The following is a 26,848-nucleotide window of genomic DNA, read 5'->3' as shown; positions in this document are numbered from 1 at the left end:
TAATCCCATTTCCCAGCAGGTTAAAGTGTTACGCCAGCAGGAGGCAGAGTTGTGTGTTATGAATTCATATTTTACAGTGTACGGTCGGCAGTGGTCTCAAACTCAATTCCTGGAGGGCCGCAGCTCTGCATAGTTTAGCTTCAATCCCCTCCAACTCACACCTGCTTAATAGTCTCTAGTAGACTTGAGCACTTTGATTAGTTGGATAAGCTGTATTTGATAAGGGTTGAAGCAAAACTGTGCAGAGCTGAGGCCCTCCAGGAATTGAGATTGAGACCCGTGGTGTACGGTTATGAGTTTGTGATGATGTTTGTACTTTACATACCATAGAATAGATGTTTGTCCAGAGGAGAACTGGTCATGCAAAGCTTTTTTCTTCACTTCACTTTTCTTGAATTGGTAACGTTTGTTCCTCAGCTTGTTCCACAGGCTTGCTTTGTTTGGGATTTGTGGAGCTGCGTATCGGTGGAGTTCCTCTCAGTGTTTCAGCTTTCAGCAGGACATTTACATTACACAGAACTTCAATTGTGACACCTGAACTGAAGCAGCTTCATTTTACTAGAACTTCCTCTATGTTAAGCTGATTTGACACAATCTAAATTAGAGATGCCCAAAACTGGCCCATGGTAACCTTTGATATGGCATTCCATCCCATCTGAGAAAAGATGGAGAATGATGGGGGTGCTTTAAAGATCGTCAATTCTACTTTAATGCAGCACTCTCTTTGTTTTATTGTTTAAAGCAAACTGAAATTAAATGTTTTAATTAAATTGGTGCTCGAACAAGTGACCTTCTTGGTGTGAGGCGACAGCACGACCCACTGTGTACAGTAACACCCAAAATTTGAATTTACATTTGTATTTAAATATATTATTTAATGAAATTAATTTATGGATAATATTTTGACTTATTTCATCCCACTTCTATATTAATTATTTTATTAATATTATTAGATTGTTTTGACTCTGGTTTAATTGTGTTTTTGTAACTAAGATATTTGTTATTTATTATTACTTGTAGCATTGTTGCTCTATTAATTAAATTATTTATTTGTATTTACTTTTACTTAATTCGTTCTTTTATTAATTTTTCTTATTTATTATTCATTTTAACTTGGTCCCTTTTTTAACTAGGGGTCGCCACAGCAGAATGAGGCGATCGTGCTACCCACTGCGCCACCGTGACACCCACTTTTACTTTATTTAAAAAAATTAAAAAATAAATAAAAATCTCCAAAGATTTTCCCTAGGAGTCCTAAAAAACTACTATAAAATATATTGAGGAAATGTTGTCAAAGTTAAAAGGTTATTCATTTAGGCTTATAGACCATTTCAATGTGGTCATTAGCCCATGAACATTTCCTGCTTGTTATCAAACTATTTCATAATTGTAACAGGAGGCAATTCAATCATAATGTAATGTTAAAACAGGTCTCATGGCATTATTTTTCAATATGTGGCTCTTTTTGGATTCTCGTAGAAATTAGAAATGTAAAACAGTGACCCTGTCACATAAGCCACATGAATAAAGCTGAATCACAGTGGATACAGAGCTGTATCATGCTAGGCAGACGGGTGATTGTTAAAAAACGGTAAATCTTCCATAAGACCTCCGATCTTTGAGTGGATCTCAGAGTTAGGACGAGTTGCAGCTTTTGAAAAACTCTCCTACAATACATGGAAGAATTGAATTTTTTGTTGATGAATGGGGAAATTTTCTAAGTTAATGCGACCCACAATGTTAGCAAACATGTAACCAGAGACAAAATAATAATTAAGGCTACAATATTAGCAATCCCGCCCCCAACCCCCACCCCATTTTTTTCCTTTTATGTGTTTTGGTTTGGTTTAATGTTCTGTATTTGATATTCATGTGCATTATTTGAAATAAGAAAAATCAATTAAAAAATTAAATCATAAAAAAATGTAAACAGAAAATATGCTGGGACCATTGTTTTTGTTTACATTTCTCAAGATTGTTGTATTTATGACTTCCTGTCAAATTTATGAAACATATAACAGGTAATAATGTTACATTATGTGTCACTTTAGAAACAAAACCCTGCATCTCTACCTCTTTGTAGACACAAACTCATCCGTGGAGCGCCTCCCTGCGTCGAAGTGAAGGAAAAACAAATCATAAACTTACTGTTTGCTTCGTTTTATGCCTCATGTTTTCTGCTTAAACTAAGTATTTTCATTGTGCTTATTTTTATAATCTTACATCCACAGTAAACCTGCCGCAATAATTGCTTTTGAAAATAATTTGTTTAAAAAGGGTGTCATCCACACACCACACAAAATAGCCTACTACGACATATTAAAGTGCACCAATCACATTACAATCCCAAGTTCCTCAAACCAGAAACATTTACCTTCCGGTTCCCCAGGCAGTTATTAGAATCTCGTCTGTCTAGATGAAAGCAGGAGTGGAGAGAGTTGAACGGTTGCGTTGATTTGGACGAATGAAGAGCTCAAATGCGACGGAATTTCCTGCTGAACCTGAACCTTTTGTAAAATGTACACTTGGCGGTGCTTCCTCGCCATCACATTTGTGCTCGTCTGGTACTTCTCAGAGTTTGGACAGATATGGACACAAGCTTTCTTCTGTTTTGTATGCCTTTTCAATTTCCCTTTTAAAAAGCAAGACCGTGAACGAAGCACTCAGACGGATGATACGCTTGAGGAAACAATTCAACAGGTAACCATCAGTGAATGCTATTTAATAGTATATACTTTAATTAATACAATTTAAAATTACTAGAACTTCTATGTTAAGCTGCTTTGACACAAACTACATTGTAAAAGCGCTATAGAAATAAAGATGAGTTCAATATTAATGTATGCTAACTATTACTATACTATCAACGTATGTAAGTTGGGAACAGGAATATGAACACTTATGCTGTTATTAACTATTATTTGGAACATGTGCATGGAGTTGTTGACATGTTGTAAAATCTAATCTGACTGGTAACTATGTTATAATGAATAGTTGTTAGTTGCTGGTTGACCAGTTTCTAAAACCAGTTTGGTTTCGTTAGAATGGGATTACCAGTTGATTCTTGATAATCTCTCATCTAAACAACCATTGTTTCCATCTAAAAACAAAACAAATATTTTTACATGGTAATACGATACATGCAGTGCCCAGCATTATTGAGTACACCTCATTTTGAAAATGAATATTTTGATCAATTTCTCAGTGAATATAGGCAATGTATTTTGGTGCATTTTAACAAAACAGATTTATTAAACAGATATATTTTTTAAAATGATATTTTAGTCACCAAACATATTTAGAAATTTCAAGATAATACAATTAAATTCAAGCAATATATTGCAAAAAAAAATTACAACCCACAAAATTTCAACAAATTTTCTTTTCTTTTTTTTCTTTTTTTTTTGCTTCTCTTGATTTTTCCTCTTTAAAATTTGTATGTAATATTGTTCTATAACATAAATTTGGATGTACTAGTTTTTGGACCGTTATCATAAGTTATTTTGTTAGATAAGCTCCTAATTTGGCTTCAGTACTGACTAATTTAATGTATATATACAAATATAATATTGGTTAGCTTCCTATTAAAAATATGAATTAATTACAAAACACATTGAAAGATGAATTTGGGAAGCATAATCACCACAGAAGACTAACAGCAGAGTTACTAAATTCCCTAGTTAACACCAGTTCTTGTTCTCACATATAAACAAAAGCCACCAGGCTGCTTTTAGTTCCTAAAATCTGTATGTGGTGTCTTTAAGAAACCCAGCAAAGCTTTTATTAACCTAATTTTGGTATTGATGACTCGAATGTCACACATCCTCAGTAAAATTACTGGAAGTTATAATCCTTTACACCTTAATCATCCTGTTTCAGGTAAAGATAAGTCACAGATTGGCCAGCGATGAGACTGATGCTGGAGCCAGACAAGCTGATCCTCAGACTACACAATGTCCAAATGTGCACCGGTCACTCCTCCAAGGTAAATAATCATTTTGTTGCTTACAAGTTTCACACTCGTTGAGCATGTCTAGAGATAAGAACTGAAAGAATTCTCATGACACTTTTTGTTTTGTATTTTTGTAGTAAACATGACAGTGCGCTGATTATCAGATCATATGATAACGTTTCATAGGTTTGTGTGGCTGATCTAAGGAAATGCCCTTTTCGTTTCTTTACCAAAGTTGGTAGATGTACATGGTATTACAAGCAGGGTTCCCACACATTGACTGACTTTACATTCAACCACTATTACAGTTCAAATACCCTTAAAATCCAATACTGTTTATCACATAAAAAACTCTCTAACTCTAGCACTAAATTCTCTGAGCACAAACAAATTCCTTTGTATAACTAGCACTTCATGTGTGTTTTAACTCTTCTTGCTGAATCGCTGAATGCCTTCTCAATTGTAAGTCGCTTTGGGCAAATGTAATGACCAACGTAAATTCACACATGTAATGTCAAGTGAGAACAAGTTTATATTATCTTTCCTTGTAAGTTATATTGTTTCAGTTTTCATGTGTCAAACACAAGGATGCAAAATAGCTTCTTTTTTTTTCATTTAATTTAATTTTGGCCATATGACCGAGATCTGATATTCTACTGTTCGTATTCCTTGTTTTGCATAAAACTGAAGAACATTCAGTACATCCTATACTGCATTTTCAAACAATCCTATATTAACCTTTGTGTAGATTACATTTGAAAGAGCTTATTGGTTCATGTAACCATACATGAATATGCTTTTAAGTTTTCTTGCCGTTTGAACTTGGCCATAACTTTCACGTGGCCATGAACCTCTGTTGCCTAAATACTTAATTTAATGAAACATGGAATTGCTTTTCTTGTTAAGATAAGTCATGGCCAAGTACAAATCATAGTAACTCTCATAGGAAACACTAAACATTACTCGTAAATGTGCATAACGGAAATAAAGCAAGCAATGCAGCAAAAAATAAATTCAATCATTTTCAAGGACCTGAATTCAATTCAATTCAATTCAGCTTTATTTGTATAGCGCTTTTACAATGTAGATTGTGTCAAAGCAGCTTCACATAAATGGTCATAGTAACTGAAACAGTGTAGTTCAGTTTTTTGTGTTTAAGTTCAGTTTAGCTCAGTTCAGTGTAATTTGAAATCATTACTGAGAGTTCACTGTATCACTGTATCACTGTTTATTTATTTTCACAAAACATTCAGGGCCCTGATTTTATTTTTCTTCAGGTTAATTAACTTTTAAGGACCCTGAACCCTGTACAAGAGATTACTACAACTGTGTAATTATATTTATGCTTATTGTTTTTTGCAGTGTTTAAATATGCCTATCTTCACCTGATCCAGCCATGGTACAACGTCCCAGAACTTGTCGACAGTCAGCCCCTACATAGGGCACTACAGAAGGAGTTCAATCTGGTTGTGGAGAAAGTCATTTGTAAGGCCAAAAACTTTGATCTGTCATCTACCAGTGTGGGTTGTATTCGGATTCTCACTCAACATCTGCACAGTGCAAAGCAGTCAGACAGGTAAGCATATTTGTCTTTGTCGTCACGTACGCCCTATACATCGTGAGGAAATTATGACTTAGTCTGACGTGAGTGACATCATGTTATGGTATTTCTTCTTTTTTGTTTCGTGCATTCTGGAGACCACATGCAGAACTCTGGTCTTGTGATTCTTGAGCTCATGTTTTAAAACCTGTGCCAAAACTTGTGGACTTTCCATCGTAACTCATGACGGATCATCTGAGGCAGTTCCAGGAATATTGCTACTAAAATGAGTCAGTATGTTAATTGGACTTTTTTTCTTGTTGTTTACTTTAGGCCTCCAGCGTTCAGTTCAAGGTCTGAGGAAATGGCAGTCCTCAGGACTTTCTCTGAAGCTCTAGTGCGAAACCTTTTCCCTGAGTACCTTTGGGAACCAAAACTCTACCAGTGTCTCCTGACTGAGATTTTAGCAACAAAAGGTTTGTCCTACTGACCTTTGTTTGCACACTTAACATTTTCTATAGATCTTTTTAATGATCGGAACATTCCAAGCATTTATCAGGCATCATTCATTCCACAGAGTGGAACTGTATCTCTAACACAAACATTCTTTATCACTTATTGCTTCAAGCATTGTTTCAGCACACTTTTACTATTTAAGACTAGTACATCTACATTTTTTGTGCCTCAGTACAGGGATGCATCAATAAAAAAAACTGCATTTCATTAAAAAAATCTAAATTACATTTATTGGCTGTGTTATGAGTGTTTATGTGATATTTGTGTTGTGATGTCTGCAACATATTTATCTATATTTATATACATGCAAAATATATTAGATACAAGTAACTGTTTTGTGACTAAAAATAAAACTTTTGTGGCAAAATATAGGAGAAATGTTGAACATATACTTTACCGGTCAAAAGGGTGTCAGTAGGAGTTTTAAAGTAAGCTTATCCTGCTCACCAAAGCTGCATTTATTTAATCAAAAATACAGTGCAAATTGTAAAATTGTGAAACGTTTTTGCATTTTAAAATAACGGTTCAAAAGTAGTTTACAAATTAAATTGAATAATTTATTCCAGCAATTTTAAAGATGAACTTTCAGCTCTATTACTCCAGTCTTCAGTCACATGATCCTTCAGAAATCACTCTAATATTAACTATGGTTATTACTATTATTATCATTATTATTAATAGTATTATTAATACTAATAGTAATAAAAGCAATAATGACTGGAGTAATATTTGCATTTGAAACTACATATAATAAGTAATAATTAAATATTTCAAAATGTAATTTTTTTTCTCCCCATTTTAATAAATGCCGCCTTGATGAACTGTCCCCAAACTTTTGACCGGTAGTGTATATTTATGTAAAAATGAGCAAGATAAGTAATGGATAAGTTGTTATTTTTGTGCAGTACTAATTAGAATTCATATTTTTACTAATACAGTCATCTTTATTTATTTTTTTGGTTCCTCCTGGTGTTGCTCTCCAGCACTCGATGTGCTTGTGAAATGCCTTTGTAATCCAGACACCCTGAATCACATGATCGTTTTGCAAATGGACAGAGTAACTCCTAAAAGTTCAGTTGGAGACCTGCTCAACTCAGATAGAGAAGGCACGCCATCCTCCACTGGAAGTGAAGAAGCAGAAGTGTAAGTCATCTTAATACTTGAGGGAATTTCACACTGCGGTTATCTCTGGGTGAAAGGATATAGTGTACAGTGTCAACATTTCACATCAATGACACAGACACGAAATAAGGAATGTCACCTTTAGAAGTAAACATATCCATACCGAGGAATAATCATGAATAACCCAAGATTTTAAAGAGTGAAAAGCCCTTTAGTATATTTCTCAATTTAATTTGGGTGCATTTTTTTGGGTTTTAACCTTGAGGATTGAAATTCTACAGATTGACAGACGACGCTGATGATGGTAGATCTGAAGACATGAAAGACAAGAAGAAGGGTGATGTATCTTTCATCTTGCTAATTTAATTTGGGACCAATAGAATAGGTTCAATTTAATTATGTTTTTTTCTCATGACTTGATTCTCTGTTTTATTAGCAGGTAACAAGTTCAAAGAACACTTCTCTAAAATGTTTGATAAAGTCAAGGCAAGGAAGGCCAAAAAGAAAAAACTTAAGAAGATGGAGCAAGAGCTTCTATGTTATAGGGCTAAATCTGCACGCAGATCTGCTGTCATTGAAGGTGATGGTGCAATCAGCAGAGATGGGTCTATGGGAAGCCTGCTGGACTCAGATTATGTAAGGAAAATTCCAGAAAATATAAACAGTGAATTGATTTATGAAGTTCTTGGTGCAGCCGAGTCTCCCTGTGCTTTCTTTTTAAGGACAGCGAAGCGGATGTTTACCTAACAACTGTCCAAGAGGATATGATGGAGTTTAAGCTTTCATACGAGATGTGGCGCGTGGGGAAGTGGGCAGTCCATGTTACAGATGTAAGGTGTACACGGAAAGCTAAACAATGTGCAGTTTAAGTTGATGTGTATTGTTTAAAGTAAATGAATTGTCATAGGTTAAGAAGGAGGATGAAGAGCTTTGTTTCACTGTTCACCTCGCAGAGAGCAGTAACCCTGAGAATCTCCACTGGGATGTGAAAAAGACCCAGTCAGATATACTCCATTTTCATAGCCTCTGGCAGGTGAGAGAGGAAATGGTGAGAAATTTGTGCATCCAAAACTATTTCGGTGCTGTACTGTAGGTATACTATTTTAATATTTGCAAATATTGTAGTTCCCTGCATTTAAAAACAATGTTATTATTTTTAGGATACTTCCACTTTACCTTCTGTATCTGCAATAGTTGAGAAAACAAAGAAGGAACTTGATGAGGCATATGCAGAGGAAGTTAAATCAGCATTGGAGCACTTTTTACAGGTAAGTCGGCAGACACACTTTTCAAACTTTAAGAGAGAGAGCTTCCTGTAGAAATACATGATTTCCGCTGGTTTCTTTGCAGGTGTTGGTCTCCGATGAACAGCTTGGTCACACTCAGCCTGTATTTCAGTTCTTGTGTCCGTTTGCACGGCTGCTGAATGATAAGGAACATGAAGGGGGTGTCTGGACTCTTCTGAATGGACTTGCAAGCTTCCTGACTCCTGGCCATGATGAAGAGGAGGTAAAGGCAAACTTAGTGAATAGCTTGAACTGAAACTAATAATGCGCTGCTAAAAATGTTTGGGGTTGGTTAAACTGCCATTTTATTTAGCAAGAAGTCATTAAACAAGAATGCCTGTTTTAGAATACTGCTACTTGATAACTTTGGAAAATAACCAAAATGACCATATTCAGGTTTTCCACACATGTCAGCATAGCTGTTGTTATCATCCGCATTAAAGGTGCAGTAGGTGGTTGTCTTCAGAAACATTTTTGTTGTACTGGTTGAAACACTCTACCCATTACAGAAGTAATGATTAAAGTAAATGATCCAAATGTATTTTTATGTATTTTTATATTCTGGATAGGGCATAAAACTGAAGAATGTTCATCCAATTAACATTTGTTGGGCCGATAATTTCCATAATAAAAGTGACAGCAGTAAAAACAAATGCTGAATCAAAAGTTTTTTTTAAGTCCTGAATCAATATTGAAGTTACAATGCGTGGAAACATAATCAACAGATAAAGTTATTTATATTCTGGCTCTGCATTGAACTGGACATTATGGATGAAATTTGTACAAATGTTCTACTAAATGAATAAAAAAACAAACACTGATATAAATATCTACTCATGTACAGAAGGTTGAACAAGGTGGCAGAGAATTAGCTAAAACTTGTTTAGGGAAAACAAACATTGTTTACTTCACAAGTCAGTTTAACAGTGAAGGGATTGAATATGATGGAAGATTGAGAGGGGTCTGGATGCAGACCTGTTGCAGTGCAATCTGAGCTACATCCAATGCTTTTTAATGCGCTCACCTAACCCCACCCCTAACCCTACCCGTCACAGTGACATCACTCACTCCATTGAGTGCATTGTGTCTGACATTGCATCGCTGAGTGATGCAATCTCAGCTTGCATCATAAAGGCTGCATCCAGATACTATTGGGAAGATTTGCAAAGAAGGTTCATGCTAACTTGTAAAAGTTTTTTGTAGTAGTTTTAAAATGCAAAAATACAGTATTTTATTTTGATTCATGTTTTGGCTGCTGTATTTTGTAGTTTATTTTGATGCACCTAAAATTGAGGTATTTGTTATTTTATTTTAAAATACATTTCAATGTATTTTGTCTATCCCTGTTTGGGTCAATATACTGTACATGCAGTCTGAAAAATGAAAAATATGGACAAACCTAACAGTGGGGTTTTTTTACAACAACCCAACATTTAAAGACTTAATATCTTGTTCAAATACATTGTGTGTTTATATATTACTAAAGCAAATATATTGTAAATATATACCATATTCATTTAGCTAGAAGTGCCTTTTAGTGCCAGAAGCATGTAAATGCTTGAGAATGCTGCCATCATGTGGTGATGTACTTCATTTGTACTATGTTCTTTCCCAGACCCATAACTCCAAAGGAGAGGATAAGGCTGATGAAGCAGGAGCATCAGGATTTCACACTGGACCGTCAGCACAGCCAGCCTGCATCGACACAGTTGAGGAGCCAAAGGGCAGCATTACAGAAGGGCCACTGGCTACAAAGTTTTCTATCCCTTATGAAGAGACTGACCCCTTCAGAAGTAGAGAACAAGATATGGACTACAACGATGATGATCAAGATGTGGTTTCTGATGGACAGGACAGTCTTACAGAAAGCTTGGATAGCTTTGTTAATAGGTCAAAATTAGTTATTCCTACAGCATATTCCAATGACATCTCAAGCTCAGTCACAGGTTCTACTGAATCCCTGCAGATTGACTCAGCCGATGGCCTTAGAAGTGCTCAGTCTGGGGGTAAAACGCACAAAAAGGAGAAGTTATCTAGCAAAAAGTCAAATGGACCTCAAAAGCTTAAAGTGAAAGAGAAAACTGCACAGCTCAAGGAAGAGACGACAAATCAGCCTCAACCTCAGAAAAGGGAATCCCATGGCAATTGGGAGCAGGTTGAAGCCACTAAAGCTGTATTTGATTTAGTCAAGGAAATAACTGGTATGATTTTCTTCCTTTGTCCTTTTTGGCCTTTAGGGTTGACTAGAAATGAAACTGAAAGACTTTCTTTACTCTTTTTTTTAGGTAATTCAGTCCTCATTAACATTGTTGATGCCATTCTAAAACCAGTCCAGCCTTTGGTGAAGAAGTAAGCCATTTTATATCTATCCAAAACACATCTACTCAATAAGTTGTTTGGATCTACAGCTAAAGATAAGCATTCTTTCAATGCAGGAAAATTAACAGCTTTTTAAAAAGGATGCATCCCACTGAAGCTCAGATTGCATCCTACATCGACAGTTTCCGGGAGACGATGTGGCCAGAGGGAAATGTGCCTTCTCCCCAGCCACCGAGGGAAAGCGAGGAGAAAAACGAGACAAAGGAAAAGGCTTTGCAGCTTATAAATTCAAAATGTAAGTACACATTTTTCCATGCCTTTCATACTCTGCTTCTTCATTCTTCTAATTGTTGTGGTGGTTTTAGACTCAAACTCTCTGATCCTCAAGAAGACCGATGTGGAAACTGTGTTTAAGATCTTTCAGGACACGGAGGAAAACAAGAAGCTGGTCTATGTAAGAATTTTAACTATGTGGATTATTATTACTTTTTTTAGTTATAAATAAAATGCCATGAATATCCAATAAAATTATACCAATATTTACATTTTATGTTCATTGTGTGTCCACAGATGCTGCTTTCATACATTTTAAGGGAGTTCCTACCGGGAGAGCCTGCATTCAGTGCAAAACCTAATCTAACTAGATCGAAATCTAAGGATTTTGTTTTATAATATGTGTTTTTGAGTATATATTTTAACAATGCCAATTGTTTTTAAAATGTGCATTATTTAATATTTTATATGAAGTTTTATATATAATGTATTCTGACATACCTCAGAGAGATCAGCCTTTCAATTTACTGAGCAGCATGAACATTTATATTTTGTATTTTGCAATTATGCAGCCTTTTTTAAACAAATGTACTGTGATTATGTTCAGCAATGTCACTATCTTGGGTGTATATCTTAAACATCTTTTTTAATAATGATCACTAGATATTTAAGTTCACTTTTTGTTTTGTACTTTAAATTTGAACACTGTGAAAAAACTGTTTATTCTATACATTTTTAAAATGACACAGGTTGACTCAGGACAAAACAGATAATAGGAATATTTTACTTACCATGATTTTAAAAGACTGCAGAATCAATACAGGGTCTGTGAGGAATGTATTAGAATAATAGCATTACCAATAAATATATTTTACTACTAAATGCGAGACCCTTTATTTTACTTTTTGCCTTTAAAATGCAATATAAGCAGCTCTAGTATTTGTTCTTTGATAGTTTCAATATTGTTTGCTCCGGTACTTACCATTTCTGTCAAACCTATGACGTTACTATGCTAGTTCGCTACAACGAGAGGGTTTGTGTTAAACCGCTTTAAGCTTATTTATGCGTAATGTTCAAACAAAGTTTTTGAAAAAACGATGCTTAATTTCTGTCACAAGTTTAATGAAATTTAAAGCAAGAATATGTTTACATGTGTGAAAAAGAAAGCTCAATTTTGTTTCATGAAACGTACACCTCCATGTGTACACCCCCATGTTATGTTGGTATGATCCAGTCCCCGAGAGACGGGCTTGGAGAAAACAGGCAGGAGGATCCAAGAGAGCGAACGGCTAACAACGATATTTAACAGAATCCACGTCTCCTGAACCCAAATAACTAAACTTTATTCAAAGAAACAACGTCGAAACCTTATGTTTACGTCTCGGTTCTCCAAGTAAGCCATGTCAACCCCAGCAAGACGGCGTTTGATGAGGGATTTTAAACGGTAAGAGAAAATGCTAAAGGGCCTCGGTTGCTTTATGAACACCGGCTGCTCTTTGCCTTTAACATGGCGACTTTTTCCCCTCACGGAAGATATTTAGAACTATAAGTATATCTTTACTGTTTATATCTGGATGTCATATTTAACCTCGTCGTTATATAGGTGTAATGTATATCATATAAATGTACTCTAATTATTTTTTTTCTTTCTTTTTAACGTTAGTCTCCAAGAGGATCCTCCAGCCGGAGTTAGCGGAGCTCCATCAGAAAACAACATCATGGTCTGGAACGCTGTCATTTTTGGGTTGGTGTCATTTCCTTTCTATTTGACAACTGTAAAAATTAAACCCACCACATTGATATATTTGTTTATCTCAGCCTATTGGAGGTCTGTTAGCTGACGTCCAGCTTGTTAGCGGTAATATAAGCGGTTTTAAATAGGCCAGATGGCCAGTGTTCCTCCATAAGAGGTGCTGGTTATTTGATCTTGAAGTGACGCTGTCCTGAATAAAGCTGTGTTGTGTAGTGTTGTGCTGAAGGAAATGGTTATAATGTCATTTCCGTAGACTATTGTGCCTTGTTATTTTTGGATTACTGTAATGCGCAGCTCTCTTGCACGTCGGCCGGTGATTTTGGCTTTGTTTCTTGCTGTCATGCCAAGTGTTGTGTGTAACCTGACATGTTGACCCATTTTTCTACCTACAGGCCTGAAGGAACACCTTTTGAAGATGGTAAGTCAACAAAACAAAGATTTTTATCAGTGTTAATGTGAAAGTTTGGGGTTGGTAAGATTTTTGGAATATTCTTGAGTAGTCAAATATGTTGCTCACAGTGCAGCATTTATTTGAGCAAAAATACAAAATACATACCCGTGTATGTTCGCAAATCTAATTAAGTGTTTTCTGAAAGGCTTTTCTTTATTTATTTAAAAAAGCATACATTTTTTGCCATGTTTCATTATTTCTTTGTCTGAACATGTCATTTGTTATGAAGTTATTATTCTTTTTTAAAGAGCCATTAAACACCGTTTCAGCAGGGTGTTTTCACACCTCTAGTTTGGAAAAAGTCAGGAAAGTGGGTGTGTCTTGCTGTGTTTAGGTGGGAGTGTCGGGGGAGGGAAAAGAGCAAAGGATTTGAATAAAAATGTGAGTTTCCATTTCGGCACGAGCTGATTTTCACGGAGGAAAAACAAACACACAGGTGCAGGGGAGAAAGACAGTAACTGTGTTTAATGACAGTGAAATGTTTGATACCGCATGTCGTATAAGAGAAAAAAACCTCTGCATTTCTCTGTAATTCAGATGCACTCGGTAGGTCAGAAATGTGTGTGTAGACTTTCCTGTTACAAAATGTGGCGAAAATTCAACACGAGGGTCGGTAATAATTAGCTTGCAGTGTTTACATGTTTTCACTCGAAGAGAGCAGCATTTACAGCAGATCTTCTAGGCCATAATATTGTTGTGACATTAACGTTCTGTAAACTAAGTAACTTAGAAATCATTTTAACTAAGGTTTGTCTTTAAACACTGAAAAAGTACTGCTGACAATACGAACTATAACTTGGCCATCTGAATGAACAAAGAAAGGGCACTGATCGCACACACTTACCAAATATGTAGAGACAGGACAATCAACACATACTTGAGCTGCTTCTTTTTTAAAAGGAGACAAGCAGCAAATCTGGATTTCACAATTTCCAGATGCGAAAAGCTCTTGAGTAAAAAGAATGTTTCGTACAAACATATTTCTGCCGCATGTTGTATGCACTATAATCCACACATGAGTCCAGTTGCGTACTCCTAGCTGGAAAATGAAAACAAAACCTTCTTTGCAGCACATTATAAAAGCAACACTGACGACCCATATCTCTAAACAATTCTTCTTTTCCCATTTGTTTTAGCAACACAACGTGTCGTCTCTCTGCCGTCTCAACACTGTTTCACATAAAAACAGTCTTCAAAGCTATCGTGCATATTGATGAATTCGCTAGCATACACAATAGAGCGCTCTGATGGTGCGAACAAAGTCTTACTCATGAATGAATGCAGCACACTCAGAGACGTAATAAGGCACTCCCAGGTATAGACGTCCAGTCTACATGCTGATATACACGCTAAGATCTCATGGCCATGACGCAGCTTCAAAAATTTGTTTCAAACAGGAAGTACGAATTTGCTCGAAATAATGCAAAAACAAGCAATTTTCACTTTTTAGTGAAAAATGTCTCCTAATAGAGTTTTTAGCAGTGTGGGAAACATAAACGACTGTCAACAGCTCAAAACATTGTTTTGCTGTTTCGTGACCCTTTAATTTTTAACCAGAACGCACAGTATTGTTTTTAGAGCACATCCGGAAAACAGTTATTTCAACAGTTATTTTATTATGCAAAACATTCCAGAGTTGTGTCAGTGAGTGTTTATTTCCAAGTATTGAATGCACATTTACTTTAAAAACTGTGTATTTTAAAGTGAGGTCAAAAATACACAAAACATGATCCCTCTAGTGAGGATTTAGAACATGAAAATAATATTTGTAAGTTTTTTTAATGCAGTTCATTCAGTCTTACTGACCCCATTGCTTTAAACATTAATATACCCATAGAGGTAAAGTTGGTTTTATATTCGCACTTGCGTTCATTTAGCGGTCTCTATATTGTTTACCATGGTACTTTGAATATTCGATCAGATTTAGCATGCAATTATGACTTGTAAACAGCATTAACACTATCTAATTGACTGTGAACATGTCAATTTGTTAATAACTAATTTGTTGTAGTTTGATTGTCATTTGCTGCTAATATGATTTCCCTATTTAGAATTTGCAAAGAAAACTTTCCTGGAATTATATTATTAAGAAGAATGTCTGAATATCCAAATATAAAACCAACTTTACCTCTATAATATACCCCAATGCAAATTACACTGGATTTGAATGTGTGGCAAATTCTCTTGACTTTTACTGTTTGTAATTGTGTATAGAGGTATATGTGCCATGCTTTTTTTGTCAACAAGTGATAGATGGTTTTATCTCATGTTCTTTTCCTGTTTGTGATAGGAACTTTCAAACTCACAATAGAATTTACAGAAGAATATCCTAACAAACCTCCTACAGTTCGGTTTGTCTCCAAAATGTTTCATCCTAATGGTAAGTTTACAATCAAAGTGATTTTTATATTTGTAAAATACTTGCACTTTAGACATTTAAATCTCTGGAGCTCCTCTATTTTTGATCGTAAAGTTTTTTACATTGAAGGACATGATTTAAGATGGTTAAAAGTCAAACTTACACTTTCTTTAGATCTGGAAACTTAATCTAGTAAGATCTTATTTAGGTTTTGGCCTTAATTTTAATGCAGTTTCAGAGTAAAATATTCAGGGAAATACATATTTTGTGTGTGTTTCAAATGGTACCTTTTTTATTTGTAATATATCCATAATTTGTCAAGTGTCTTTAAGACTATATGCATGTATGTGAATGCAACGTAAAATCAAAAGAATTTGATAAGAGTCCTACACTTAAAACAGGTAATTAATAAATACTAACTAAATATAATTTTGTACTATGAATTCCCCTAAAATGCAAACAATTAAATGAAAAATGTTCATCAATATAAAATAAAGAACAATAAATTTACTGGGATTTAAAAAAAATCATATTTGTTCGCCAATTAAGGGGCCGATCACGCCAAACGCACTTTATGCCTTGTGAGGTGCCTTTTTTGAATGGTTTACTAACGTCCGCAATTCTTTTGTGTGCTGCTTATGCGCCCTGCACATATTCGTATTTTTGCCCTTGTGCGCTGTGCGCATGCGGTTGAAAAAAAGTCAACTCTGAGCAGAAAAAGCACGTTACGTCAGTCGTGTCTGTTTCATTCTCCAAATAAATGAAAGCAGAGGCGGGGTTTTTATTGAGGTGCCTGCAGTGTTTATGTTGTCAAGACAAGAAGGAAGACTTTTGAAGATGGAAGGGGAGACTTGTGGTTGCTGTTCTGAGTTATATGGAGCTGTATCACTTTACAAATCTTGAATATCACAATACTGTTAGATATAAAAGTTATATTAATATCAACAGCAACACTCTCGCAAAATACCAATCTTATTCAGTCGTTGCCTTGCGACAAAAAACGCACCGCGCTCCTTTTTTTCTTGTCAACAAAAAGGCAGTGCAGTGCGCCTCGAGTTTTTGGAATATTGTGTTGTTCAGGCAAAAACACAAGGCGCAGCAGCTAGTAAAAACGCGAGGCACGCATAACCATAATTTTTTTCATTTGTTCTCCCTACTTTACTATTGTTGGCTGTTTTTGCCCTATTGACTTCCATTATAACCACATTTCTTTGATTACACAACCACGATATCATATAATCCTGCATTTTTGATTGTTGGTGGTTTTCCCTGTTGGAAAGAGGTTGAATTTGTCATTTTTACTGTTGATCATCAGTTGGCATCATTAACCCATTAGATACTTCTGTGCAAAAAAAAGCTTCGTTTCTGGATTTTATATGGAGTACAGCACATTAAAGTGTGTGTCTGTAAGTGCGAAAGTGACCCTTACGCACCTACCTTGATGTGTCTGAGAAAATCAAAAACTGTGTATTTATGCACCCTCAAATGTGGTTATAATGGAATTCAATGGAGCAAAAACGGCAACCAACAGTAAATTAGGGAGAAAAAATGAAAATCTAACAATTCATCAAAGCCAGTGTTATTCCTAATCATTCACATGTATAAACATTTAGTAGTTTTGATCAGGACTGAGGTGGATTTTTAAGATTTATGCCAAAAAAATTAAATATATATATATTTTATATATATACAGCAGTTCAATTCAGTGGATGTTTTTTTTATCTCAAACATATTGCAAGGGTAGTACATTTGAACAGTGCAAAAGTAGTATTGGTTGCTAGTAAAAAAGCAACTAGGAAATGGCTGGATGAGAATCTACCTACCAAGAAAGTGATTGTTAAACGATATATTTGATATGGAAAAAATGAATCTTTCTCTTAAACACAAAATGGATAAATTCAATCATAATTGGTCGAATTATATTTTCTGCTGCTGGTCTTGCTCTTTATACTCCTACATTTATTTCTGAAGAAGAGGGGTAAACGCTGTAAGTGACATCTCTGGTGACCTGTTTCTTCTGTTCTTTGTTTTATTTGACTTGAATTGATTTTTTTTTTTGTTAAAATTTAAAAAAAAGTGGAAAAATCATGAGAACCATTAAAGACTATTAAATTTAATTGAAATTTGTAGCTTGTAAATAACAAGGAAACACCTTATTTGAATTTAAATGTATTATCTGCCTATTCCTAAATGTGTAGGGTGATCACAATCTTATTTTAATAATTATAACTGTTTTAAATGCACAAACGGTGTGTGTATAAAGACTTCAAATGTAATCGTCTTCCTTTTATTCCTTTAGTCTATGCAGATGGTAGTATATGTTTGGACATTCTTCAAAATCGCTGGAGTCCAACATATGACGTTTCCTCAATTTTAACCTCAATACAGGTATACGCTCAATACAGGAATACGTTTTGATGATACCATAAAAGAAACAAGGCCATTATTCAGCTTGTTAACATGCTTTTCACTTGTCACAGTCTTTACTGGATGAGCCGAACCCAAACAGCCCTGCCAACAGCCAGGCAGCTCAGCTGTATCAGGAAAACAAGAGGGAGTATGAGAAACGTGTGTCGGCCATTGTGGAACAGAGCTGGCGTGACTGTTGACCCACCTTACAGTTCACATATGAACAATAGTCCGCCTCAGCCAACGAGAGGAAAACCACCTTGCAAAGAATAAAATAAAACACATCATGTTTTGAATCATTCTCCACTTACTCGGTAGAATTGTCTGTTCTGTAGCTGTTGCAAGATTAGAGTGCTGTTGTGTTGTGGTCTCCCTCTTCATGCAGAACCTTATCCTGGAAGAGGATAAACCCTAATTTAACAAAACATTGTGGCCGGGGTTACTTGCTTTTATTTGGCCTGCCCTCGTTTCTTATTACTTTGGTTTTATAAATTGCTCCTACACTGATTTTGTTTTGGATATATTCACATGTTGGCTGCTCGCTGCTGTTTTCAGTATGAATTTAAGTTTGAAGACTGGTTTTGTTGCATCTCTGCAGATGTCACAATGAATCGAACATTAAAGCTGGTTGATGTATTGTCTTGAACGGAAAGCTTGGAAATTAAAAGCTCTACACTTGGAAGACCTGATCTTTTAAAACCGATTTGAGAATTGTATTGCGTCAAATGTTGGGAATGGTCCTTTTTTTTTTATGAAGTGCAAGTGGTTCGTTCTTTTAACGCAGCAGTCTGTAGTGTCGTTTAAGGTGTTGCCTATTGACACTGTGTGCTGGGTTGTTAGCAGTAATTGACAAAGTACACAGTGATCTGTGTGTTCCACAAAAGCCAGTGCAGAACGTTACAAATTGGCACGATTGAGTGTTTTTTTCTTTCTTTCTGTATTCACTATTTTGTGTCTGTTGCACCCAAGTTGCATGGTTTTCTCGCTCATTTTCTTAAGTTCCATTAAAGTGCCGTTTGATTTCTGACTTTGAATCGCTCCTCCAACCGTTTTTGATGTGATGCTGTCATGCAGAGTCCATTTTAGCTAATTCAAATTTTCATTTTTCCAATTTAACAAGAGTGTCGGACTTGCACTAGTATCCCATGTAAGAAACTGTACATTTTCTCACTTCTTGTAAATAAACAGAAAAATAACTTCTGTTGTGTGTTTTTTTTTCCCCTTCGCTGTAAAACGGGGTGCCAAACTGAGTCCTGGAGAGCTGGTGTCCTGCAAATTTTAGCTCCAACTTGCCTCAACTCCTTCACAGGTATTTCTAGAAAGCCTAGTAAGAGCTTGTTTAGCAAGTACAGGTGTGGAACTGATTGAGTTTCAACTGATTGGGGTTGAAACTAAACTATGCAGGACACTGGCCCTCCAGGACTGAGTTTGGACACCCCTGCCCTAGAACAAAAATAAGCATTTGCATTCCATTAAATAAACTTGAAAATGGACTATGACCAGATGATATTTAATGTGTCGAAACAAGTTGGTTAACAGTATTCACAAGAGCAAACAACCTCAGGGATTCCTGCTCTGGCATTTTCTAAACAGTAAAATTGAAAATTTAAGTTGGAGAAATATTAAACCTTACAACCAACAACGACAAAATATGTTTAGTAATTCAGTGTTGTTTTTATATTTCAAGTGTTGCTCTTACAGAAGATGAAAGAACTGTCCATTGTGAAAACAAGTGGAGAAAATGGAATGTCATTTCAGACAGGAGCACATGCTGCCGTAAAGCCCCTTTACTAATATCCAGGTCAATAAATGTCATCCACAGGATATATATATGATTTGACAGGCTAGTTAGATTTGCGGTCTTCATATGGCCTTGAGCTAACCTACAGCAAATTTGGACAAAACATGAAAATACACAATGGTAAAGGGAGAAAAGGGTACATGTTTGTAGACATTGACAGGCTTTTCACGCTTCTGTCCACTTTACATCTTTTAAAAAATACTTTGAGCTCTTTGAAAACAAATAAAACTGTTTTGTTCTTATGTGTGGGCTTATCAGAAGCCTGAGTTTATAAAGGCTGAGGTTTCACCAGTTCATATCGTCCAACCTGTCCTTCCTGCAAGAGCTGACCAATCAGCTGTTCCTTCTGAACTCTTCGGCTAACCACTAAAAAGCGTTGTCGACCCTGTCCGTACGATTTGCTGCGCAGCCCGTACCTTTGGGACACCTGGTGAATCTGTCGGCGCTCTTCGTTGTTAAGCTCGGTGGAGAAGCGCAGATCGTCTTGGCGTTCCGAACTTGCGTAATTCCGAATGATGTCCTCAATGTCACGCTTTGTCAGCTGACTACCATGTCTGTCCATGTCCATTCCGAGTCCTTCTCGAGTGAACTGCTCTTTGACTTTGATAGGTTCAGCAATGCCGTCTCCTTCTCTACCCAAGCCTCCACCTGTCCAGCCCATCTTACGGAGTAGCTGGTTCCCAATGTTGTCCTCTTTAATCTCCTGCCGAACGGCTTCCTCACCAGAACGACACATGATTTGATCTCGGGAAATTGCATCGGCGTGGCCCTCCTTCCTAAGATTGGACTTCACCACAGCCTGTGTACGCCGAAGCGTGGCAAGCGCCTCCTCGGCCGCGATGTGCTTGACTGTTTTTTTGGGACCAAGCCCTGTTGCCACATACTGACCATCCAGGTAAACTTCACATCGCCAGCTGTGGTCTGCCAGAACTGTGAATTTGTATTCTGCCGACACCTTATTAAATTGAGCAGTGTCGTTTATTATGCATATAGCATTATCTGAATTTTCAAGGATTACCAATTCACCGAGCTGTGCCACACTGCTGCTTTGCTGAGAGTAGCAACCAGCGGATTCCTCTGAAAAATAGTTTCCTCCAGAAAATTGTTGTTGTTGTTGCTGCTGCTGCTGCTGCTGCTCTTGTTGGCGAGCAGCTTGGTTCATTCGCAACTTCTTCACTGCCTCCTCTGCCGCTGAGTGTTTTGCACTTTTCTTGGTCCCTCTGGCTTGTGCCACCAGTTCGCCCTGCAAGTACACATTACAGAGCCATAAATTGCTGTTGGGAACCGGGTCAAAAGTGTAATCTACCTTCATGCGGTTGAAAGCTGCAGAGTTGTTTAGAATACAGATGGCATCATGTGCGTTCTCCATGATTACGAATTCTGTCCAGTGTTTGCTTCGGTCAGGCACATATTGGCCCTTAGTACTTGGGGGTGGACTGTCCTCAGGGTTGCGTAGAGGTGGTGGGAGGGATGGGTTTGGAGTGTTAACCTGGCACACCACCATGTCATTAACATATCTGCGCTTGTAGACTCGCCGCAAGATACGAATTTCCACCGGCCTCATGAACAGCTTGATTGCCTGTTCTGAAGCTCGGTCTCTAGCACCGTTTTTACTCCCAGAGTAACCTGTAGCAAGGTATACACTCTGACACCTCAGTTCACACGCATATCCATCACATGGTACCTTTCTGTTTTTAGGAAGGTCAGCAGGTGGGATATCTCTTAAATTGACATAGATGTACTCTGGGTTCGTCTTGCAGGCCTGAATGCTGCGGCTAAGTATGAAATTGTAGTTTGGACCTTCAGGTCCACCCACGAATGCCGGATCTCTGAGGGTGACGGCAACGGCTGATGCTACTCTGACTATCAGCCTCTGTTTTTCTTCAACTGCGGCTGTGGGGACAGAAGCTGGCAGTGAGGGTGTAGGGAGCAGGCCTGTACCTCCTCTGCTTGGACCATCGTATGCCCTGCTGAATGCCTTGCTGGAGGTTGGCCTTTCTTGATGTCCAAATCCCAATCCACGCCGTCCACTCTCGTAGGTTCCAGACCGTCCACTTCCATCAGATCTGCCTGCGTGTAAGACTGAATCAGACTGCCTGGAATTATGGGCCTCATATTTAGCGGTGTACTCCTGCTGCACTTTGCCCATGAAGTTTGAGGTGGACCCTCTGCTGCTATAACCAAGCCCACTTGTGCCACCCGAGGGCACATCCTTGCTTCTGTGCTCAGGCCAAGAATCATACCCATACCTGCCCTTGTCAAGAGAGCTTGAGGGAGGCGTGCGGCCACGGTTGCCGTTATATGCTTGATGATCTGGTTCCTTTTGTCTTGCATCAGTCACCTCATCCCTCCTTCTAGTCTTCTCATTTTCTTTTTCATCAGTTCTTCCATTTCCACTGCCGCTGCTCTCGCCACTCACAAAGTGTACAGGCTCAAATCTAGGTCTGCAAGTGAATTTTGACACAGGCATTTTGCTCATGGGTTCCTCACCTGAAATCATATGGATAATATGTTTGAATACAGAGATGATAGAAATACAGAATGTTACAAACAACAAACGGATAAACCAAAATGGTCGTTTATATCGATACACAACTGTTACCAGCACTGGTAAATTAAGACTTCATGGTGCACCATAGGCAAAAAGCACACAAGTGAACCCAAGTCTTTTTCCCCTGATTTATTTGATCATGTTTTTCACCATTGCATCAATTAAATAGTCTAAATGTGTTTTCACTATTTTATCTTGCTTTTTAAAGAAAAAATTACATAACTACAATTTGAAACAATTAATTCACACAGATTATTTTTAAACATTCCAGCAAACAGTATGTCAACAAAACAGAATACAACTCTGTAAAATGTTATGTAATTTAATCAATAGGCTATTTGGAATAATACTTTAATAAAATAATACACAATAAAAGCAATAGAATACAATACAAACTTTAAAAATGCAATCGGGTCAAAGAGAATAGGCTGTTCTAAACAGATGGTGGATGCACGAGACCAAGCATCAAGTAGAGAGGCTTCGGTAAAGCTGTTTGTATGACTGTTAATTTATATCTAACCCACTGGGAAATATTTAAAATGGCATTTTCTGTGTTATATTTCATCTGCACCGACAATACCGTATAACTTATATCAATGTGTTTGGACTTTAACGTCTGAATGCAGAATTGTCCAAAGACCTGAGGAAATTTCTCTGCATGAAAGACTTGCGAGTGGCCAATTATCCTGCTGCTGCTGCTTCTCCAATAAGGTAGGAAATTAAATATATCAGAAATGTGGATGATGTGTGGATTATTGAAAGTGTTCATAAATAAGCAACACAACGATCTGTTAATGAGGAAGTAGTTTGTCCCAAAGCTTGCATATGCATACTCTTCTGTTACACACTCAAAATTATATATTTTTCTTTCGCAAAAAAAAAAAAAAAAAAAAACTACATACTTTTAGAGCAAATTGGGATGCAGCAATAGTTTTTGCGGAATTGTTTTTAAGCAAGAGTCAAGTAAAAAAAAAAAAGTGATTACAAGAATTGTAATACATTTAACCTTTAATTGGCCCACATTTCCAATTTTTATATTCATGTTCTCTTTATCTCAGTGGCATGAATCTGTCTAACTTCTCCTAAAATTCCTTTGCTATCTTAAAACATACAAAAAAATAGACTTGACTGTTGTTTAAAGGCCTGAAAAAAGTAAAGTAAAAATCACTGTTTAGGTCTCTTAGGGTCAAACAGACCCCATGCTGAAAATGAATTTAAAAATATATATATTTTAGATTAATTTGTCCAAAAGAAAATGTAAACATATAATAAATATGGAATGTTTAACATTTCTGATGAACATTTCTGAATATTAAGAAATTGGTAAAAAACTAAAAATACATAACTGGCATAAATCTGAAAAAATATGGACTAATACTAAAGCACAAAATCAACATGGACCGCGTGTCACTTGCACACATACTGTATGAACATGAAGTTGTTTCGGGCTTGAAACTGATACATTAAAATTGGCTGTTGTTTTGCAAAAGTAAACTATTATATAAATATCACAACAAAAAAATACAAAATGTTGGTCTATTTTAGAATGTTACTATATATCTAGTAGACAGATATTTTATGATGAAACGTTTTCTAAAGCAAATAAATAAAATTATCATGTTACAATGAATCTTGTTTAATTTGAACCTTTTTAACATAAGTGGGGCTGCACAATTACTCCAAAAAAAAATCACAATCTCGATTTTATCCAACACACAATCTTAATCCAGCATCTCTACGATTTAGCCAATTATATGTTCAAGTTCAGAGAGAAGAGTAAAGGCACAAGTCACACAAGTCTTGATATTGTTTTATAGATATTACTTAGTGACATTGACACCACCAAATGGTGTTAAAACTGTCACATAATGTATTTATAAAGTATAAAGCACAAAGGGTTGTGTATGAATATAAATGTTTACTGGGTCAGTAAACCTACTCTAGCCTATATAATGTTGAATATAATGCAGGAGGGAATCTGATAATGACAAATGTTTCCCTTTACCAGTGAAGAAAATGGTCTAATAATGTTGTGAATGACAAGCACATGTCTCAATTATAATAATTCTACCTCAGAATACTGAATAGCTGTATTTTGATGTCATCACTTTACTGTGCATTAACAACCGGAACCTACATTAAAGTCTATTCAAGTCCACCATTCAAAGTCTATGCAAAGTATAGCATTTTAACCAACAGTAGACCTACACATAGGTCTAATATTATTATTGTACTGTGTTTAGGTATGACAAGAATAATAGCCAACTCATATTAACCTTTATTTTACATCGACTGAATCATGAGAAAATTGTGAACTTAATTTCAAGAAGAAAAAATTTGTGATTCTCATTTTAACCGAAATCATGCAACCCTAATAATAAGTAGCATAAACATATCTGTCAACCCTCCCGTTTTTCCCGGGATTCTCCCGTATTTTACAGTTCTATCCCGTCATCATCCCGTAAAGGGATTTTTCCTTTTTCTCCCGTATTTTCAGTGTTTCTCTGAAGGGTGGCAAGAAACATTAAAGAGCCGAGCCTCCCTATACGCAACCCATACCGCCAAACCATCAGGGATCACCCCTTGCTCTTAAAAGTGAGCCTGTTCTGTGCTTTCGCCTTGTTTAGGCATGAAAATGCTTTGAAATAAATATAAAAATGGAAAAAAAAAATGGAGCGAAAGTCTGGCTTTTGGGTGTGTGTTTAAACAGACATATACACGTAATTAATAATAATATCTAAAGATGTCGATCTTGGTGTTTTTTTTTATTCAAACACAACTAATTTTGTCTTAAATGAGCATAAAAAGTTAGGAAAGCAGTCAAACACCTTCATTATTCATTAATATAATGAAGGCATTTGACTGCTTTACTAACTTTTAGATGTGTGGATTTCTAAAGTGACACCTCTGTTATTTAATGTGATCAAACGAAAAAATCTAATTAAATCCCTTATTATGGTGGGCATATCTCTTATTTCCACATCCCAATGTTGACAGGTATGAGCATAAACTATGTGGTAACATTGTCTTCAAAGCCTTTGCTATGCATTGTTTCATCTGACATTAGGCAGAATGTAAATTAAACATGTTTTCTTGGTTTTTGTTTAGTTTTTGTTAAAATACTGACATATACGCCGTATCTTACAATTCAGCCAAACACACTGAGCTGAGCTTTTGTTTAAATCACACATTGCCTAGCCCAAGTTAGGTTCAGTGTTACATGTCGTTTGTAAATACTAGACTTGGTGAACTTACTTCCATCAGATGAACACGGTCTCTTTTTCGCTTCAGCGTTTGGGACTAGTTCATATGAGGGCATTTCGCCAAGATCAATCCCTTCTGCCATCTCAAGCACCTTGTCCATCAATTGAGAGCCATACCTGCCCAAAGAAAGAAAGAAACGCCATAGCATTGACCAACGAGAACCATAAGCATAACATTGAATTCAAGGTGATCTGTATGGCGCCACATTATATAACCGAAAACACGACATAAAATTAACCTCTCCGCTACTTTTGTGACACGAGCATGCTCTCAAACTTTACATTCAATTTCAATTCCTACCTGCATCCCAGGAAAACATGGTTAACCCACACCATCGACAGGGCCAGCAGCTTATCAAGCCCATTTTCGTGCTCGTACTGCTCAATGTGTTTCAATATGAACTGACGTCTAGCAGACCAATGCTTGTCACTTTCGAACTGCTGACGGAAGTCATCGACATTACACGTCCAGCGGCGAAAACCAGCGGGTTTGCTAGAAACAAACTGGTCCGGTGAATGAGGTCTGAGCATCCCGGTGGTCGACAGTAGCGAGAAGCTAACCGGAAACAACGTAGCTACTAGCTAGCACAGTGCATGCTGGGAAAGCACCCAATGCGCTCAATGGAGAGCTGATTCTGAATATACGACAGCTTGCTGATGCATATTAAATAATGTAATTAATATGTATTAATTATATAGATAATCATAGATTGATTTGCATGACGTAAATATGATCTAATAACTATCGTCCGGTCATCTGACATCATTGCAGATTTCGTAACTGTCCGTCTGCAAAACTTTCATGACATTTCTCACACAAAACCAAGTTGTTTTATATAATATATCTTTAAATTAACTCCTACACCGTTCTATAAGTGTAATTCCATAAATTCGCTAGCCAATAGTCTTTACGTGACGCAGTGGCATTTGATTTCACTGCTATTCACTGGTTATTTATTTTCATTTACACGGATGCTATGGCTGTGTATAACGTTACGTGTACATATCAAAACTGAAGTATAAGCTTACCTTTGTCGTACAGAAGCTCGGATTTGTTGTCCTTGAATGTGTAAAGTCGCTGCGGATTGAGGTCCAAATGATTCGGACGCACAAGCAATCTGACAGGGCTAAAGCTAATCCACTGCTAACACCAGGAAACGGCTCATTTATTCATCCGTTCAGCTTGAACGGCGACTCACCAGTGTCACACACTGTCGTCTTTTATCACATTATTATTATCCACAATACATATT

The 26,848-nt window shown here is 36.6% G+C and overlaps 3 protein-coding genes across 9 annotated transcripts; 2 read left to right on the top strand and 1 right to left on the bottom strand.

The window, feature by feature from the left end:
- Positions 1-2,387: 2,387 nt before the first annotated feature.
- si:rp71-46j2.7 lies at positions 2,388-11,890 on the top strand. 6 transcript variants are annotated; one of them, XM_087281770.1, is made up of 16 exons: positions 2,388-2,700; positions 3,880-3,985; positions 5,315-5,528; positions 5,826-5,968; positions 6,992-7,151; positions 7,412-7,467; positions 7,676-7,766; positions 7,853-7,960; positions 8,038-8,163; positions 8,291-8,398; positions 8,481-8,639; positions 10,032-10,617; positions 10,702-10,765; positions 10,852-11,030; positions 11,101-11,189; positions 11,306-11,890. In XM_087281770.1, the coding sequence occupies exons 7-16, from the start codon at positions 7,740-7,742 to the stop codon at positions 11,405-11,407; spliced, it is 1,548 nt and encodes a 515-aa protein (XP_087137896.1). In that variant the 5' UTR covers positions 2,388-2,700; positions 3,880-3,985; positions 5,315-5,528; positions 5,826-5,968; positions 6,992-7,151; positions 7,412-7,467; positions 7,676-7,739; the 3' UTR covers positions 11,408-11,890. The 6 variants fall into 6 exon arrangements, with proteins under 6 accessions (XP_087137896.1, XP_087137895.1, XP_087137894.1 ...); XM_087281769.1 differs by having other exon boundaries at positions 8,038-8,178; XM_087281768.1 differs by having other exon boundaries at positions 7,570-7,766.
- A 350-nt stretch (positions 11,891-12,240) lies between these two features.
- ube2a (ubiquitin-conjugating enzyme E2A (RAD6 homolog)) lies at positions 12,241-19,181 on the top strand. Its single transcript, NM_201273.2, is given in 6 exon segments — positions 12,241-12,452; positions 12,672-12,752; positions 13,154-13,179; positions 15,503-15,592; positions 17,871-17,959; positions 18,052-19,181. Coding segments are annotated over 6 exon segments (459 nt in total). The 5' UTR covers positions 12,241-12,408; the 3' UTR covers positions 18,181-19,181.
- A 293-nt stretch (positions 19,182-19,474) lies between these two features.
- nkrf (NFKB repressing factor) lies at positions 19,475-26,735 on the bottom strand. Of its 2 annotated transcripts, none has more exons than XM_087280922.1 (3): positions 26,625-26,735; positions 25,588-25,712; positions 19,475-22,271 (listed from the first exon to the last, which is right to left on the bottom strand). In XM_087280922.1, the coding sequence occupies exons 2-3, from the start codon at positions 25,694-25,696 to the stop codon at positions 20,050-20,052; spliced, it is 2,331 nt and encodes a 776-aa protein (XP_087137048.1). In that variant the 5' UTR covers positions 25,697-25,712; positions 26,625-26,735; the 3' UTR covers positions 19,475-20,049.
- Positions 26,736-26,848: the final 113 nt, after the last annotated feature.

Source organism: Danio rerio, chromosome 14, assembly GCF_052040795.2.
Source record: "Danio rerio strain M-AB ecotype USA chromosome 14, GRCz13ab, whole genome shotgun sequence".
NCBI lineage: Eukaryota > Metazoa > Chordata > Actinopteri > Cypriniformes > Danionidae > Danio > Danio rerio.
Note: the sequence above shows the minus strand (reverse complement) of the source record. Positions and strands in the feature narration are given on the sequence as shown.

What these genes read in the sequence shown, in the direction of transcription:
- si:rp71-46j2.7 (XM_087281765.1), top strand. Translation starts at nt 2,518, where the DNA reads ATGTACACTTGGCGGTGCTTCCTCGCCATCACATTTGTGCTCGTCTGG. An exon ending in TGAGATTTTAGCAACAAAAG is followed by an intron (nt 5,969 to 6,991) that starts GTTTGTCCTACT and finishes GTTGCTCTCCAG; the next exon opens with CACTCGATGTGCTTGTGAAA. An exon ending in GCAGCTTATAAATTCAAAAT is followed by an intron (nt 11,031 to 11,100) that starts GTAAGTACACAT and finishes TGGTGGTTTTAG; the next exon opens with ACTCAAACTCTCTGATCCTC.
- nkrf (XM_087280922.1), bottom strand. Translation starts at nt 25,696, where the DNA reads ATGGACAAGGTGCTTGAGATGGCAGAAGGGATTGATCTTGGCGAAATG. An exon ending in ACCGTGTTCATCTGATGGAA is followed by an intron (nt 22,272 to 25,587) that starts GTAAGTTCACCA and finishes ATATGATTTCAG; the next exon opens with GTGAGGAACCCATGAGCAAA.